The sequence below is a fragment of the Canis lupus genome, chromosome 23 (genome assembly GCF_003254725.2).
Source record: "Canis lupus dingo isolate Sandy chromosome 23, ASM325472v2, whole genome shotgun sequence".
Taxonomy (NCBI): Eukaryota; Metazoa; Chordata; class Mammalia; order Carnivora; family Canidae; genus Canis; species Canis lupus.
Window position 1 is genome coordinate 30,748,780 of NC_064265.1, and position 17,492 is coordinate 30,766,271.

General features: G+C 53.1%; 1 protein-coding gene across 2 annotated transcripts in view; it reads right to left on the reverse strand.

The window, feature by feature from the left end:
- Positions 1 to 3,443: 3,443 nt before the first annotated feature.
- Positions 3,444 to 17,492, reverse strand: part of RAB6B (RAB6B, member RAS oncogene family) — a 60,313-nt gene continuing 46,264 nt past the window's right edge. For both annotated transcript variants that reach the window (XM_025448898.3, XM_049099828.1), the window contains exons 3-8: positions 15,796 to 15,849; positions 15,499 to 15,604; positions 13,653 to 13,764; positions 12,459 to 12,552; positions 9,559 to 9,625; positions 3,444 to 7,916 (exon numbers count right to left, since the gene is read on the reverse strand). In XM_025448898.3, the coding sequence (XP_025304683.1) occupies positions 7,852 to 7,916; positions 9,559 to 9,625; positions 12,459 to 12,552; positions 13,653 to 13,764; positions 15,499 to 15,604; positions 15,796 to 15,849 (498 nt within the window). In that variant the 3' untranslated portion in view covers positions 3,444 to 7,851. The remainder of the gene's footprint in view (positions 7,917 to 9,558; positions 9,626 to 12,458; positions 12,553 to 13,652; positions 13,765 to 15,498; positions 15,605 to 15,795; positions 15,850 to 17,492) is intronic.

The following is a 17,492-nucleotide window of genomic DNA, read 5'->3' on the forward strand; positions in this document are numbered from 1 at the left end:
TGGAATGGTATAGTGTGTACAAACAGGGGCCTGTGTTAGGGTGCAGGCCTGGTTGGTTGCACGTTCCCAGGGCCTGAAGACGGCAGTATACACCAGAACCAACTACTGTCCCTACTTTTCACACACTCAGGGGCAAGCCCAGCTGCAGCTTCAGAGGAGATAAGGGGAGCTGTGGGTCATGAGACTCTAATCCCAGAACAGTGTGGTCAAGAGCCACGACAAGAGAGACACGGGCTGTTCTGCAGACCTGCAGGAGGGGCATCTCACCTGGCGGGGGTTGGGGGGGTAGGGTGTCAGGGAGAGTCAAGAGAAGCATGGAACTGGTAAGATCCCAGTGAGTGTGGTCCCCGTATGCGCTACAGCGTGAGCCTCTGCCTGTCACTCCTTCCTTCTGGTCACCCTAGCTCTGCGTGAGAGCACTTGCTGCTCAAATGTGGAGGAAGCCCAGGCTGAAATGGAGAAGACAGTGGGCCTCGCCCCTGGCAGAGTTCTTACTCAAAAGCCTCATTGCTGATCATGTCCTTACCGTCCTTTGGATTCTTAGTTTTTGTCCTTTCCTTGTTAGCCAACAGTAATTTAAGGAAATAGGTAAGAATAATGAACTGAAATCAAAAGAGAATGTGTTGAATGTGACATGTTCACATAATCAGAGTAGGTGCGCATGTGAATAAAAATCAGTGGCTTGATGCTTCTGTTAAAAGGCATATATGGGGAATCCCTGGGTGGCTCAGCGGTTAAGCGTCTGCCTTTGGCCCAGGGTGTGATTCTGGAGACCCGGGATCAAGTCCCATGTCAGGCTCCCAGCATGGAGCCTGCTTCTCCCTCTGCCTCTGTCTCTGCCTCTCTCTCTCTCTCTCTCTCTCTCTCTGTCTGTCTCATGAATAAATAAATCTTAAAAAAAAAATAAATAAAATAATAAAATAATAAAAATAAATATAATAATAAAAAATAAATCTTAAAAAAAAAGGCATATATGTTCTCTCAGGTTTTCTTTTTTTTTTCTCCTGGTTAATTATTTTCTTTACTGGAGAAAGCAATACACAAAAAAATGACAAGGGGAGCAAGGTTGAATTATCTTCAGGGCTTAAAGATCTTCTGAAAAAGGTAGTTCTCTCTCCAACAATGATTCTCGGATGCTGGTGTGCATCAGAATGATCTGTGAGGCCCGTCAGCTCTTCTGAGGACCCTGCTCCTAAACATTCAGTTCAATGGCAGATTGGGCGTGGTCTCAGGCATCCGCGGGCTCAGTGTGTCCTGTACCAGGTACGGGGGGCTCCTTGGAGCACCGTCAGACGTCACCTGCCCTGGAGAATCAGGTGTGCCTTCAGTAGGCTTTGTGTGTAACTACTTTGGGGGCCACAGCCCTGTTTAGTTTTTCTGACAGGGTGTGTAAGCAGCAGGTTACAGAGTCCCTCCTGGGCACTCTCATCCTGCTTCCTACTTCTGTGCTACAGTTATCCCATTCTTGTGTTTGGGCCAGGAAGAGACCATGGTGACCAGTCCTTGGGTGCTGGGAAGGGCTTCAAGAGGTCACATGTATGCTCTACTCTGTTGGTGTCTTCTTGTGGCCCTGAAGCCATCCAGCCACAGTAGTCCCGTTTCTTCATGAGACAGGAGGCAAGTGTGGCCAGAATGGAGAGACAGGTCAGTGGTGACGGGCATATAAGGCACAGCTGTATGTCCTAGAGACCGTCATGGCTTGAAACCGCTCCTTCTTGGGAACATAGCAGTGTCTGAGCCACTGGGTGTGTTTGGGTCCCGAGACCTCCTCACAGGCCAGCTGCCACCTGGTACGAATCACCCATTCCTGGCTAAGGGAGAGGTTCGGGATGTGGGGAGATGCCTTGGTAGGTGGGTGGCTGCAGTGAATATGCCTGGGCACGCCACTGCTTCTGGAATGGGGCCTTCCACACGGTATGGAGCACACATACAGACTGAGGGGTTAAGGTGCTGGCCATACGGTTCTTATTCCAGGTCATTTTTCAAGCCCTCTCCCTAGGGTTCTGGGGCCTCGGTAGCCCCTCCACTGCCAGGCATCTGCCAGTTTGCTGCGGTCGTAGCAACAACAGCTGCCGTTCATGGAGAGCACCACTTACCTTTTCCCCGTGGCTTCTGTCTCAGCACCTCCTGGGATCCCAGTGTCCCCCTGTGGTCCTGTTATGTGTAAGACATTTAGTGTTCCATTGACTTAAGCTGATTGTGTCTCAACTGAAATGTATGTTTTTGTTTGTGGTATTTGTGATATGCTTATCAGTATACTTATTGTGGCATTTCTAAGTTTGAGGTTAGCATAGGATTATCAAAGCTCCTTTCTCCACTCTTGCTCACTGGCCACCTTGAGCAGCATCCGTCAGCGCCACACGGGGCACCTGGGACAGGTTACTCACCAACCCTCTGTTATCTTCACATCTGAGTCTGGGGAGTCCAGGGTGCTACTCCCTTCATCTGGCAGGAGGAGGGGCTGCTGGACAGTCGTGTGTATAAATGCTGTCCTCCTCGGCAAGGTTATGCCCTCCCCGTCTTGGAATAGCTTGGCTCTGGCTTCAGTCTGGTTTGTACCAGCGCGTGTACTTTGGTCGTCAGGCCTCCTCTGCCCCTTGTCATCCCCGGTACCTCCTCTACCTCACATTTTACATCTGGCAGCCACAAAGGTTAGGCTTGGTGGGCAGAGACATCTATTTCCTGTCCCTCCTAATTTAGAGGTGGCTTCCCTGAGGTGGCAGATTGGAGGGTGTTCCAGAAACTTTAGAAACTTTGAAGGGGAAAGATAATGTAAAGTTGAACTTGAAGAAGAGGGAGATCTGGTGAACCTGGCTTACTCCATAGCTCCAGGACTCCAGCATTCCCAGGCCAGGGCAGTTCTGGGCCTGATCTTGGCCTTTGCGTCCTCTCCGGATTGGCCCCACAGTTGTCCTGGCCTTTATGGCAGCTTTTAGTCTGGAGATGACAGAGACCTGAGGGGCCTCTCAGGGGATGTTCTCTATAGTGTGGGGGAAGGGGAGGTGGTATGTGGCTGCTTGGTGGTGTCACCTGGAGGATGATTACGGTTCACCCTAAATTACTTAAATGGCTTTTTGGAGATCACCAGGAGGAGGAGAGATTCGGTCCCTGTACCTGCCTTTCAGGACCTCCAGCCATGACTTGTGGAGACCAGGGCTGACAGAAGTTACTACACACCCCCGAGTCTCCGTTCTGCCCGGGGCTTCCCTTCCCATCAGCCTTTAGGCAGAGCGGAGGTGATGGAAATGAGGGCACCCTTCCCCTCATTCGTATGTCTGAGTATGTGGAGGGCCCGGGTGAAGAGGAAGAAACAAGGCTCTGGGTGGAAGACCTCGCACCAGACAGGAGACGAGGGGCTTTGTGGAGCAGGCACTTGAAGAAATACATTTTTGCGCCCCCACCCGCCATATATGACTGCACCACTTAGAGACAGTAGACAGAGGTTTTGTGTTAGAGAATCAGGACAGTTTATTGTTTGATCAACATGCTGAGTCTTCCACATTTTACACAGTTTCATGTAAAGTCAACGTGGCCATTTATGCCTGCTGAGCCAGTGAAGATGGAAATGCCACCCTCTGTGCTCCTCGTGGCCAATCACTTTGAAGGGGATGGGTGAGGGAAAGTGAGGGGACAAGTCGACACACCACACGACGCAGGCTGGCCTTCCGTGTATGGAGGCTTCCCAGTGGAAGGAAGCTTCCAAACCCCACTGCAAGGATAAGCCATGCCCTGCGGGGAGTGTCAGCCACGCAGGGCTGTGGCGCTGGAGAGCGTACACTCGAGAGCCCAAGGTTTTGGAACATCTAAATAGTTCATTTCAAACAAAAACTCAAAGGATGCCCTGGTCTGTGGGTGCCCATGACAGAGTGGACTTGGGGACTGGCCCTTCTTAGCAATGGAGGAGCGTGAAATGGACATGCGTTCTTTCCCAGCTCGCTCAGGTACGCTGGCCAGAACCTTCTATCCTAACCAGAGTAGAGGTGGTCTGAGGAGCAGCCGCGCACAGCAGCCCCTTCCATACGGGCGCACAGTCACACTGGTTCGCGCAGGTTGGCGATGGATGAAGAATGGAAACACCTCGGCTCTGAGCGCTTCCGACTTGCCGGGTGCTCACAAGCAAGTGGCCCTTCTCTGCCTCAGTCTTCCTGTCTCGGAGACAGGAAGGACGGGAGACCTCCGCATCGTGCTGCCGTAGCTAGGTGGTGACACCTCATCACATGCTTGGGGGAGAGGTAGTTTGGAAACTAGTGAGCATGCGGCCCTGCTTGGTTGATGCACAATGACTTCTGTTCAGCTGCCCCTCACGTGGCTCAGATTGGGACTCCGTCCTTGGCCACCTGTTCTCACATCCTGACATTCTCACCTGCCTTCTGCCATATGAAGGAATGCGGCTGCTCTGCCCGAAGGACACCGAAGCCAGCGGTGCCATTTTGTCACACCTGGTGCTTGAGGGCAGGGGCTCCCAGCACCGGCTTGCCATTGGAAGGTCAGAGACGTGTGCACTCAAAGATATGTCTGTACACTTAGCTACCGGCATTTTAATTCTCGTTTCTGTTGCCTGAGACACTTGAAGTGATCTGGTTGCTCCTCAGACCCAGGAGTGTTCCAGAATGTCTGAGGATGCTGACAGGAAGAGAGTGGTGAGAGTAATGGCTCTGACTGAGAGGGATTGCTCATAACCAGTCCGCTTGCTAACCGTGGACTAAACGCTGCACTTCTCACACCTGCCGCCGACCTTCGTTCTGGCACGTGTGTGCATTTATAACTATGCTATCTGCTTCCTGTATCTTATGCTTTTTCAGATGCCTCTAGAATAGGAGCTTTACTGACAACTTTTCTTTGACACTTCCCCTCAAAGAAAAAAAAAGGGGGCCTGAAGAAGAGGACCCCGGCCATCTCCCAGGTAAGGGCTAGTCCGTAGGGAGAGGGACTGAACGATGGCTCTGCCTCATGCTAGCCCATCTGGATTTGGCAGGGATGGAACACTCACTGGGGAAGTGGTGGCAATTTCACCCCCTCTTCAAAGGAACCTGATCATTTTATTACTAAACCTCAGCTCCAAGTCTAGATACTACCTATAACCAAGAGTCAGTGATGGCACCTGCTCAAAATGAGAGCCAAGGAACCAACCCAATTCTGTGCAAGAGATCCGGCTGCCCCAACAGACCAGGAAGTGAGGGGCAGAAATCAGGCCTGAGAGAAGGAGGGTCATGGAATGGCATGGCACCACTAGGCTGGAAGGACAAGAGGAGACAACTGCCCTCACCTCAGAAGAAGCCGCTCGGGAGAGCCTGGACTCGAGAGAGGACCTTGTGTACATGCTAGGAAGGCAGGGCTCCCCGAGGCCACATCAAGCCAAATGACATCTGCATCTCTTACTGCTCTTGGGCTGTGATGGAAAGAAATGTTCATGGTGCCTTAACTTACGTGTGCACATGAGAAGGGAACTGAGTTTCTGCTTTGTTTTTACAGGAATGTTTAAGAAAAGCTACGCTTAGTACCAAGAATATTAAAATCCACCATACATTCATTCCCTGGGACCCAGTGCAGATCCCAGCAAATGGGGCTGTCCCCAAGGCCAAAAGCAATGGGCCTCACTGCCAACCAGGCTGATACTGTAACATAGACTCTATCAATCCTCACGAGGTAAGTAAGCACTCTTCCAACAAGCACCACTTGGGGGTGTGCCATGGTGGGGGGGTACTGGCCCACATGGGCATGCACACCTATGCATGTAAGTATAGAGAGAAACGGTGCACATATTCCCGTGGCTATTTTTGCCTGTAGTTTAACACATCTATGCATTAGTTTATTGATGGCAAGACAATCACAAGTTTTTTGACAATATTAAGTATTTCTTATTTCAACACGTTGCAGTACTTTTGAATTTCCAAAACTGTTATCACAATGCAAGTTCCAACTTGAGAGCAGGAAAAACAAGAATATACATTGAGCACATGTATCTCTGTGAGAATGTGTGTGGAAGGTGTATACACAAGTCTATCTCTATATATAATTATGTACACACATATAAAAACTAAACACATGACACTGGAATTAACGTTCGTACATCAGTCTTTGCTTTCTGGAAGAAGAGCTCAGTGAAAAATCCTGCTTCCTCTCTTCTTCACCTGAAGATAAATTCCTCTCTAAACATCAGCTCTGACCGTCTCCTTAAGCTGAGAGTGTGTGACAGGCCCACTGGACAAATACCAGTGAATCCTGTCTACTTACTGGCTGCCATTTTGGATTAGTTTCTGAGAAGTTCCAAAGTTCATTGCAATAACTTACTGGAGTCCTGCTTTGTGGAGGAATTCAGCCCCTACCACTCCCAGATGGTCATTTAGCTCCCTTAAGACATGCCCAACAGCAGCCTGGAGGCAGACTCAAGCCCAGCTTGGAGAGCAGGGTTTACTGTGTCTTGGCCGGAGTTGCCAAGCCCACTGCCTGGCTCTGTGCGGGCTCAGGGTCGGTAAGTCTGGGTCTATTTGGAACGCTGGCCAAATGGGCTCCATCACTTAGAATTATCTTCAGAGATTTTAGAGGTCCTCGGACCAAGCCCTTCTCAGAAATGAGTCAAAATGGCAAGGATGGCTCTCTCTGGGCAGCCTTCTGGAGACCCCACCTCAGCAGCACCTTCCAGCAACCAGAGTGCTGCCACAAAACCCTCAAAGGTAAGTGCACAATAATTACAACTGCATTATGCCAGTGGGGCAAACACATCAAGAGGTCAGCCTTTCCAGAACAGCACTCCATAGAACTAGCAGCCAAGGATCTGAACTTGCATCTTCAAGGTGGCGGTACAGCAGCTGACCCCCCTCACCCCAATCACAGACGGACACCGTGCGATACAGGCTCTAGCTCTGCTGAGGTGCAAGGACGAGGGCTTCGGGGCGGCACACACTGCGTTTCCTTCTGCCCTTCCCTTAGATTTAACCCAGACATGTGTGCTGATTGCTGGGAAGGCTGATTAGAACATTTTCAGAACCACATGGTGCCCCAAGGCTATGAACCACACATCGACACAAGCCCCAGTAGCCAACAGCACCCCGTCCTTCCTTCCAGTGACCTCTCTGCTAACCACTGAGTGGACCACAGAGAACACAGGTTGCCTGTGGCACGTGCCCTCCACGCCCTTCTAGGCTTATCGGAGAGGGGAAGGGAGAGGCAGGAGGAATTCCAGTGAGGCCTGCTGCCGGGCTCCCTGCCGTCCACAAGGCCTTAATTTCAGCTCAGGGCCATGGCTGATGTCCCACTCTGGCCACGGAAGAAGGACAGAGTTAAAGGTTGCCTCTTCAGAGGCGGCTGTGTTCAGTGTTTGATTTAACCAAAGAGGGCCTGTTTGGTGGGTGGGGCCTGGGATTGGAACCTAATTAAGTTGCCCCATTAATTGTAATTTATCGGGCCGGGGTGGAAGGAGGGCAGAGGTGATGAATGGTTCAAAGAGGGCAGGAAGGAGGAGGTGTGTGGAAAAGGTTCTCTGTAAGTTTACAAATATACAAAAACAAAAAGCACATCTTTTAAATAAAAATGACTACATTTTTATCTGGCAAAAAGTTGTATACACATGATTTAAATTTTTTTAAATTTTAACAGTTTTTGGCAATCTTAATAAAGTACAATATATTACAACCAAACCAAAAAATAGTTGTTTAAGTAACAGCTGTTAAGAGTGACGTGATCCCTGATGCCCAGCCTCCCTCCCCACCCCACCCTACTCCTAGAGACAGAGAGAAAAGAAAAATCCTCCCATCTTGATAAGCTCATTTCCCACCCCCCTTAGGAAGCTAACCAATAGGAAGCAACACAACAAGCGAGTAGTGTCAAAGGAAGCTGGCAGGTCAGGCTGCATTAGCAGGAGCAGCCGCCCTCACTGGCTGGGGGCTCCTGGGGTTTGTCCAGCTTGATGTCGATCACTGCAGGGGCCTGGGCTAAGGAAGATGACTGACGGAGAAGCTGCTCCCTGGCTCCTGTCCCTGTGCACCCTTCATCTGCCCTATGCACGTAGATCCTCTGTCCTTCCACAAATACCTACTCAGGTCTTTGCTTGGCCTGGGCAGGAAGGAGGCAGGGTCACCAGCTCCCACCCCCCTCCTTCCCACGACCCCTCCCCTTCATCGACCTGAAGCAAAGCTGGTCCTGGGCTGTGGGATGACCATGTAAACACAGGCAGGACAGGCCCTTCCTCAGAAGCCTTCTTGGTAAGCAGTGCCTCAGCCTGGTTACCAGGCAATCCCACCCTCTGGGTGCACTGGAAGTGGACATCCTGCTGGTCAGGCATGGATCCCACATCTTAGCACAGGGCTACGTGGGCCCTGCCCTCACCACTCACAGCAAGTGACGCCTCAAGCTCTAGTCCCAGTGTGTCGCTTAGACTCTGAGAGGGCTGCCGGGGGAAGCCGCATCCCTGGGAAATGCCTCCAGCCCTTTCCACTGGTGCCCTGGGGACTGGGCTGGAGGAGCCCCAGTCAGAGCTCCACCAGAGGAATGGGTTCAAAACGCATAGCCAGGCTGCTCCTCTGCCCTCACCAAGCTGACAGCCCCTCACGCCAGGCTCGAACACAGCTGACGGCCAGGCTGTCGGCACAGCACGGAATGGCTCTTCCCGGGCAGGGCTGTGGGCCCCTCTGGAGGACTGAGCTGGGGCAGTGGACGGGGCGGAAGCGTAAGTGCTGCTGTGGGACCTGCTGTGGGTCCTGCTGTGGGTGTCCTAGGGATGTTTTTGTGGCCCCTGTTTAAGGACTCTGGGAGAGACTCTTTTGGCTCTGAGTACTACAAAGAGCCATGCTTCTCCCAAAGATCACATTTTCCCTCCATGCCACTTTCTGGCCATGGCCTATATTTTGAGTAGGACTTTCTGACTTTTCTTCCTTTTATTTTCCCCACACCTACAAAAATAACATTTTCCTGGTATATATCTACATAAACACATTTTTGGTAACATGGTAGAGGATGAACAACTGCCTTCCTTCCCATTGGGCAGATCAGACTACCTCTCTGAGCCTCAATTTCAGCTTCTGGGTGTCATCTGAGGTTTGGGGTGGGCTCTGTGAGTGGCCGCGTGCAGACCTCGTCCCACAGAGCAGAGGGAGCTCTGGGGCTGTGCAGGGCTGGGCCAGGGAAGCAGGCAGGACACGGGAGGAGGGATCTGTTGGGGAAACTCCCACGTAGAATAGGTTGGACCATGTTCTGGGTGCAGAAGCCTTCCGTGCAGTGGAGAGTCTACTTGTACCCGTGAAATACAAGTGGTGTTCACTGTAAACATGGGCAGAGCTCCTATTTCTCACTTGCCCCACACCGTCCTTCACATCCACCTGGTACCCCCACTGCTTTGGAAATAGAGGCTTTAGGACGGTTTGAGCTGGACGAGTTCCTAAAGCCTCTGGAGTCCAGCCTCGCCCCGGTACAGAGGAGGGCCCACGCCGTACTCAGCAGGGAAGGATGGGCTGGAGACCAGGTGAGGGCTCACCCACTGTTCTAAAACACTAAGGGGATCCACCAGTGGATAAATGGCTTCTCCAGCACATCTTTCACTCACTTAATAAAGGAAAAGGATACTCCCTTCTTTGCTTTTCTCCTGGACATTCTCCATTCCAGGCAGAGCTGATGCCACACGTCGGAAGAGCTGGAGAGAGGGGGAGACGCAGCGTGAGCCCCTGGCCCCATCCTGCCTCTCCACCCTCTTGCCTCTCTTTGTCCTGACCCTGGGCCTTGTTCTCCTGTCTGGCCCGCCAACTGTGCCCTGAAGGGCCGGCGCTGCACCGAACTGCCCCCTCCCTTGCCCTAGTGCCTGTCACAGGTCTGGGCCCCGGCAGGCCTCTCACTCAGGCAGGCTGACCGCGGGTCCCCAGGAGCGCAGCATGCGTCCTGGTGACTGTAAGGGACCTACCTACCCTAGTGGAGAAAATGATCTAGGCCCTGGGAGACAAGCCCTTAGGCAGGCTTCTGTCCCACCGCCTGGGTGGGGAACCAACTCTCAACCTGCCCTTGAGACAAATGACCCTCTCTGACCCTCTCTTCATGCAGGGCGGGCGGGGGGAGGGGGTTCTGTGAGTCCACAGGCATCAGGGCAGCAGGGTGCTGGGAGCCAGGGCCATACAATCACATCATGGAAAACAAGACTTCTGAGAGAAAAAGCATACAGGAGAGTGAGTGTGATGCTGTAGGTTTGTTTGGGTATGGGTGTTAGGGTGATGCGTATGTTGTATGAAGAGGCGCATGTGTGGAAAATGCACATGTGGACTGTCTGTGTGTGAATTTGTGTAAGTGTGGGGGGAGAAGTGTGTAGGCTGCACACATGTGGGGTGTCTGTGTCTGTAGGTAGACAGGGAGGACCGTGTGGTGGGGACGTCAGGCAGGGCAGACGTGGAACCTAGCAGGTGACAAGTACAAAGCAGAAGTATAATGCACCAGATGATTCTGAACATCCCCCCCCCCACCGCCCCCCGCAGCCCCCGCCATATACTCCAACTCCAGGGACTCAGTGAGCTCTCTAAAGACAGGGCGAGTCTTGTTCATGGTCTCACCCTAGAGCCCAGCTCTATGGGAGCACCCAAGCCAAGTGACAGGGCCAAGGGTGAGGAGGGCCTGAGTGGGGAAGTCACTGGTGGGCCTGGCAGGGTAAGGGAGCCCGTGGGCAAATGCAGAGGGGGTTCCAAAGTGGGGCAGGAAGAAGTGAGTGAGGGTGCAAAGGCCCAGTCACTCTTGAGCTTTCCATCACGGCCTTGCCCACGCAGCCGTGTCCTGCCTGCTGGTGGCCAAACTGCCAGTTAGACGGAAACTCCTGGGGTCACACGTGGGTCTCCGAGAGCAGATATGATCAGCCTTAGAATCCAGGAGTCTGCGCTACATGAAGATTCCTCTGAACCACAGAGTTTGAACGGACCACATTTAATTCATGCTTAGACCATCAAGTGGCTTCCAGAGCATTCTAAAAAGGGAGACATCAGCATCTCCCTGCCCCTGACCACTAGGGCAGAAATGACCTGCCTCATGGGCTACTGCCCATTGCTTCCCTGCATCCTGTGAATTTCCATCAGGGCCACACAGAGCAGCAACCCAGGGCCACCTCCATGCCTCCTGGGATAGGCAGCTCTTGCTCCAAGAGACACCACAACAGCACTGGGAAGGGCATGGGCATGAACACAGCCATGCTGAGGGGGCTCTAATTGGGGAGGAAGGGTTCGGGGTCCCTCACTCTGTCTCTCTCCATTCCTCTGCCATGGGCACTGTCCATGTGGGATGAACCATCACTGTATCCAGGCCAACAGCTGATGGGCAGCTTGTGTAATGCTCCCAGGCACTGCTAGGGGTGGCAGGGCAGAAGTAACACCCCTGCCAAGCCACGCTCCTCACTCAGAGTCCCCTCCCCAGGTCACGCACCCCTCCAGCCGCATCTCTGCTTACACATTACCCTTCTCTGCAGAGAACACCTTCCCTCTTCACCTCTTCAAGCCCTCTCTTCCTTGAAGACAGGGGCTCCTAACCTTTTGTGAACCAAAGACCTCTCTGGCAGCCAGCTGAAGCCAATGGGCTCCTTATAAGCGTGTGACCTCGGTTACATAGGGGTATAAAGGAAATCATTCAGGACTGAAATACACTTCTAAAGTCTTTAAAGACACTAGGTGGTTATGCAGCTGCATTTGTGCTTCCCCATGGACATGTTAAACAGCGAGAGCTGGCAGCAGGTCTAGTCACCCCGTGAACTGGAGCAGTGATGCACGTAGAGGCCAAGAGACCCATAACATGGCAGGCGGACAAGAGAACGGTTGTGATCTGTACGGTGATAAAGTCACAGGTGCTGCCACCACCACAGAGTTGTCCTGCCTACGTTCATGTCTGAGGAGGTGTATGAAGACTGGAGGGGTAGCCCTTGCCAACCCAAGTCTGTTGACCTGTGGATCCCCACCCTTAGAGGTCCATGGTCCTAGGGAAGCCCCCTGCTGCGAGGCTCAGCAGTAACCTCCTCCAGGGCTTCTCTGACCATCCTGATTCCCCAGGCCTCTTTCTCTGTAAGCTCCAAGCCCACCTGGCCCTCCACAGCCCTGAGCACTTGTCAAGCACAATGCATGTACCCCAAAATGCTGGTCAGATTCAATTTCCCACTCCTCCATCCCAAGTGAGGTAAGATGTTAGGGAAATGTTGCTGCTGTCACCTGGAAGTTGGTGGCCGGACACTCAGCATGTTACATGGCCATGAGTCTGGTAAGGTGGCTAAGGATGACATGCTCGAGACACCCCCAGAGAGTGAGTGCTCTTACCCTCTCTCATGTGCTTTACCAGCTCTAGAGGTTAGCTCGTTTCCCATGAAGTGGGGTTGATGGTGCTCTGGTGGCCTGCCCCAACCTGCTCACTAGCCCCTCAGGGCAAGGCAGAGCCAGGCCCATGACTAACCAGGCTGGAAGCCACACGTGGCTCCCTGGCCAGGCTGGCTGGCACCAGCGCCAGGTGCATCCTACCTGCTTCACGTTGTAGCCAGTCTTTGCGCTTGTCTCGATGAACATGACACTCAGTTCTTTGGCACGCTGCTCCCCTTCCTCGATGGTTATCTGCCTGTGAGTGAGGGGAGAGGGCAAAATGAGCCCCTGGTAGAGGTGGAGGGAGCAGCCTGAGATGAGGGCCTCGCCCACGAGTCAGCTGAGGACAGGGCTCCCGTCCAGGATGAAGGGCACAGGGCCACAGCAGGGTATCAGCATCCCCACTTTTCCTTCTGTGGTGCTTCCCAGCTCAGGAAGAGACCTCTGTGGAAGGTTGGGGACCTTCCCATGCCTGCCCTTCCTAACAATTAACCATCTCATGTGTCTGTGTCTAGAAAGCACTTTGGGCCACATACTGGCTCTCTGGGTGGTGTCAGCAGTCTCCTTTTCCACAGGCAGATGGTGAGGTTAAAAGTGACTGCCTCAAGGTTGTACTTAGAGCTACTGAGTGATGGAACTGGGCTTTGAGCCCCATTTCCCTTAGTTGAAAGACAGGACTCTATTAGAGTGGGCTCGAAGGCAGATAATTCTGTAGATGGTCAGAGCACACTGGAGGAAGCCCGCCGTCCAGGACCTGCTGCTCTATCTGACCAAGCTGGGTCCCACGGGATGAGTGGACAAAGTATATATGTAGGACAAAGTGTATCCTCACTGAAGTGAGCCCTGTCTGTGGAGGCAGCCATGGAGCAGCATCTCCGAGGAAGCATCACGACCACCCAGACACAGCCACAGATGGGAAATTCTGCACGTTCACTCCTGGGGATCAGTACCCTCACACCAGTGCAAGTATTTCGTGGGGGCAGAGATACATGCAGAAGCAGAAGCCAACTGGGGCCTGAGGGACTGCCAGCTGCAGCTGGGCTGTGGCCGTGCCGGGCCCCAGACCACCCACTGCTGCGCACGGCCAGGCACATAGGGTTCCATAGACCTCTCATGGAGAAGCGTCCCTGCAGACAGTGCGAGGTAGGGTGCAGAGTTGAGACACTGTACACAAGGGTCTCCCAGGGCTCTCACAGCCTCCAGTGGCCCCAAGGCGCCTTTCTCAGATGCATGGGGACACATCAGAAGCACAGACTCACCACTCACGCATCCAAGAACTCCTTCGCCAGGAGGAGCCGCAGAGGAGAGGGTGGGCCGGGCCTGCCAGCACCCCGCACCTTGCACCCTCACACCTACCTCTTGTCGGCCAGGTCCGTCTTGTTGCCCACCAGCATGATGATAACATCACTACCCCGCTCTGTCCTGACATCGTCGATCCACTTAGAGGTCTGCTGGAAGGAGTTGAGATCTGGGTGGGAAAAGTGGGGAGACAACAGAATGAGAGTCCACCTGAGCAGACAGAGGGCAAAGTGGGAGGGGGCATGAGACCAGGAGCAGGAGGGAGGAGGGCTGTGCATCCTCACACCCAGACCAGTGGGTCTGGGCCTTCTAGTGGGGGGCCCATGGGTGTCTGTGGAGCTGCTGCCCCAGGGCCTTGGAGAAACCTTGTGTTGCTGAACCACCCCCTGGGGCAGGGTGGGAGTCCTCCTGTTGGAAGGTCATTGTCATGATTTGCTACAGAGACTAGTGGTTTTAGGAGCCCACCTGAGAATCAGACCTGACTTTGTAGGTGCAGAACAGAGAGTGAGAAATGGGTACACTGGACTTGGCTGAGCTTGGAAACGTGTGTGCGTGTGTGAGTGTTGGTGGAGAGCCACAACAGCCCCTGGGGGAGGCGGGCCCTACACAGTGGGCTCTGACCGAGGGGGGTGGTGCTCAGGAAGGGCCAGAGTTTCCAAAGAGAACTCTCAGGATATGCAAGTAGGAGGAGGAGAGAGGTGGCCCCAAGAGAGACAATGGCCACAAAAGGTAAGGCCATTTGAAGGCAGGCTTTTTCTCAGAAGATGTGGCCAGCCCAGTGGCTCAGCGGTTTAGCGCCTGCCTTTGGCCCAGGGCCTGATCCTGGAGACCTGGGATCGAGTCCCATGTTGGGCTCCCTGCATGGAGCCTGTTCCTCCCTCTGCCTGTGTCTCTGTCTCTCTCTCTCTCATGAGTAAATAAATAAAATCTTTAAAAAAAAAAAAAAAAAAGATGTGACAGACCTTGGGGAGTGGTCGCAGGGCAACACCCATACACTTGAAGGCAGGGGAGACGGCCTATCCCAGGAAGCCTCGGTTGCTCCCAGCCTGCGCTGCATCCTGCTTGTGTCAGGCTGCACAAACCCAGGCCGAAGGACCCAGCTCCCACCTTACTCAGGTGTGGGGGGAGCCTGTGGTCAGACGGAGGGGTGGAAAGAGGAGCTGGGCAGGGCCAAGGGCAGCAGGCTCAAAGCAGTGGAGCACACATGCCTCCCCATGTGATTTCAGTACTGTGGACAGCACCCGGGTGTCCTCCCACCCCAGGTGTGACCATGGCACCAGGGCTTATCAGGTGTGTTCTATTAACTTGTCTGGGCAGCTGAGGCTCTGCACCAGGCCCCACTCCTTCTCCCTGCAATAAGTCTTCCTTTCAAGAACAGCTGCCCTGGCCAGAGGAGCCACACTGTGTGGGAAATGCAGCCCACCCATGGCTCTCCCAGACCTGCTTGGCCTCCCCTCAGAGGAGACCCTTTGAGGAGCTGGGATGTCAGCTGACAAAACCATGGCTGCTGGTTCAAGGCTGGCCCAGAGACCAGTGTCTTCTCCCATATATACATACTGAAGTGGCTCCACAGGGGTCTCTCTGGCCATCAGGGCCAATGAAGACACAGAGGGATAGGAGCAGGGCCAGCCTCATGGGCACCTCCGCTTACCTCTACACACAGCCCCCTGCTCTGAGCAGGCCCAGCTCAATCCTGTATACCCATGCCTGTCACAGGATGGTGGGGGAAGGTGGAAAACATGCTGGTATTCAAAGGCAACTCACCCCCCACCACCAAGGACCCATCTTCTTGCAGTCAGAAGACAAGCATACACAGCATACACGTGTGCACACATGAGCATGCACACAGGCCCCAGAGCCTCTATGAGCCACCCTCCCTCTGGCACCCTGGACCCACACTCACTTGTGATGTCGTACACCACCACAGCCACTGTAGAGTCCCGGATGTAGCTGGGAATCAGGCTGCGGAACCTCTCCTGGCCGGCTGTGTCCCAGAGCTGCAGCCGTACCTGTCACACGGAGGGCAGGGAGGTCAGTGTGATCCTCACTGGGGGCTGGAGGAAGGCCCTGGCTCTGGGATGCCGGCCCTGCCAGCTCTGCAGTAGACATGGGCTCTCTCAGTGCTGCCCAGCTAATGGCCCCAGCTGATAAGTCCAAAGGAGCCCTCCCTGTCCTTCTAGTTCTAAAGTCAGGTACTCACCGTACGATCTTCCAAGTACATGGTTTTTGACAAGAAGTCAATCCCAATGGTTGCCTATTAGAGAAAAACAGGGAAAGGTTAAAATTGAAATGCCTCAGGCAGGCAGTGATAGCCAGCAAAAGAAGAGACACCCATGCCGAGCCTAAGGCAAGTCCTGCCCTGCTGTCCCTGCCTCCCCCTGCCAATAGTGAAGCCAGTTGTGCCTCTCAGAGGAAGTGGGTTGGGGCTAAGTAAGGATGAGGACAGGTTTTCGGGAGTGACAAAACTGCTCTGTGAAGGGGACAAAAGAACCAGGCGAGGAGACTTCCCCACCCTGATAGGTGTATCCCCTGCCTTCCTCAGGTGGGAGCCTCGAGGAGCAGAAGCTGGGTGGTCTCCTGGCCCAAGCCTGCTTGACCTCACCTGCCTCCTTTCTCTCACAGCCTCCCCTCTGGGCTCCTGGAACTCCGGCCCCCAGGCTTGGTCCACCACTGCCCCCAGCAGGCAGGGGTGGAGTGGGGAGCAGGAGCAAGGCTTGCTGCTGTGTGGGCAGAAGAGAGCAGCTGGGTTTCCTCAGGGACACAACAAACCATCCAGAGCAGCATCTCCCTGGGAAACCACACTGACTCTTTTCTTCCAAACCAACATATTAGGAGCCAACTGTCCCCAGCACACCCCTGTGCCCTCTCTTTTCTGGCAGTGGGGAGAGGTGACTGGGCAGGATATAGTCAGCCTTGTGGCCAGATGGCTGGGACCCACCACTCACTGTGTGGCCTTGGACAGGCCACCCAACCTCTCTAGGCTCACCTGCCCCACAGCATCTAGGATAGGAACTAAGACACTATCAGTGTGATATGGAGATGTCACTGCTATGCAGTTAATAATAATGCCTGATGACATAGCCTGGATGTCCAGGGCACTGATAAATGATAAAGTACAGCGTGGTACACCCATGTGGTTAGAATCCTTAGCAGCCATTTAAAATCATGTTCTCAAAAAATATTTAAGGACCTGAGGAATCGGTCATCAGGCAGAAAAGAGCAGGTTGTAAATATCATGTGTAGCATAATCCCAACAGGATGCACTTAAGTAGGGAGAAGTATTTTTCATATTTTCTTGGATACTAAAATGAAAGGAACACACTAAACACCAGTGTGAATGACGACAGTATGGGCAGTTCTTTTTGCTTCCTTCCTTATAATTTCCTCTATTTTCTCCATTTTCTTCAATTAATGTGTAATAGTTCTAGAAGCAGAAATAGAATATTTTAAAACAAAAACATAAGATTAAAAAGTAACCTTAGTTGTATGGGAAACTGCAGTTACTTCTGATTGCAAAAACCACGATGGAGGGAAGCACAAGGAGATAGAAAAACCCATGTTTGCAGGTCCCAGGCTGTCTGCAAGCATGTTCATGTACATTCAGACGTCCAAATCATTCCACAAAGGAGTTAAACTGTATCCCCCCTGGAAGTCTGCCCTAATGCAGAGTCCTGGAGTGTCGAGGAATCTTACAATCCTAGAACACGGGTGTTAAAACATACACCTTAGACATAACCTCCATCCAAGCCCTTACATTGGAGATGAAAGATCAGGGAAGTTAGAGGGCACGTCTGGGGTGACTTCATGAGTCAGAGGCAGAGCTGGAAGGGTCAACACTACAAGTTCGGTATCACTTGGGCTCTTTGTAGCCCAGCGTGCACATCTTTCCTACATGGT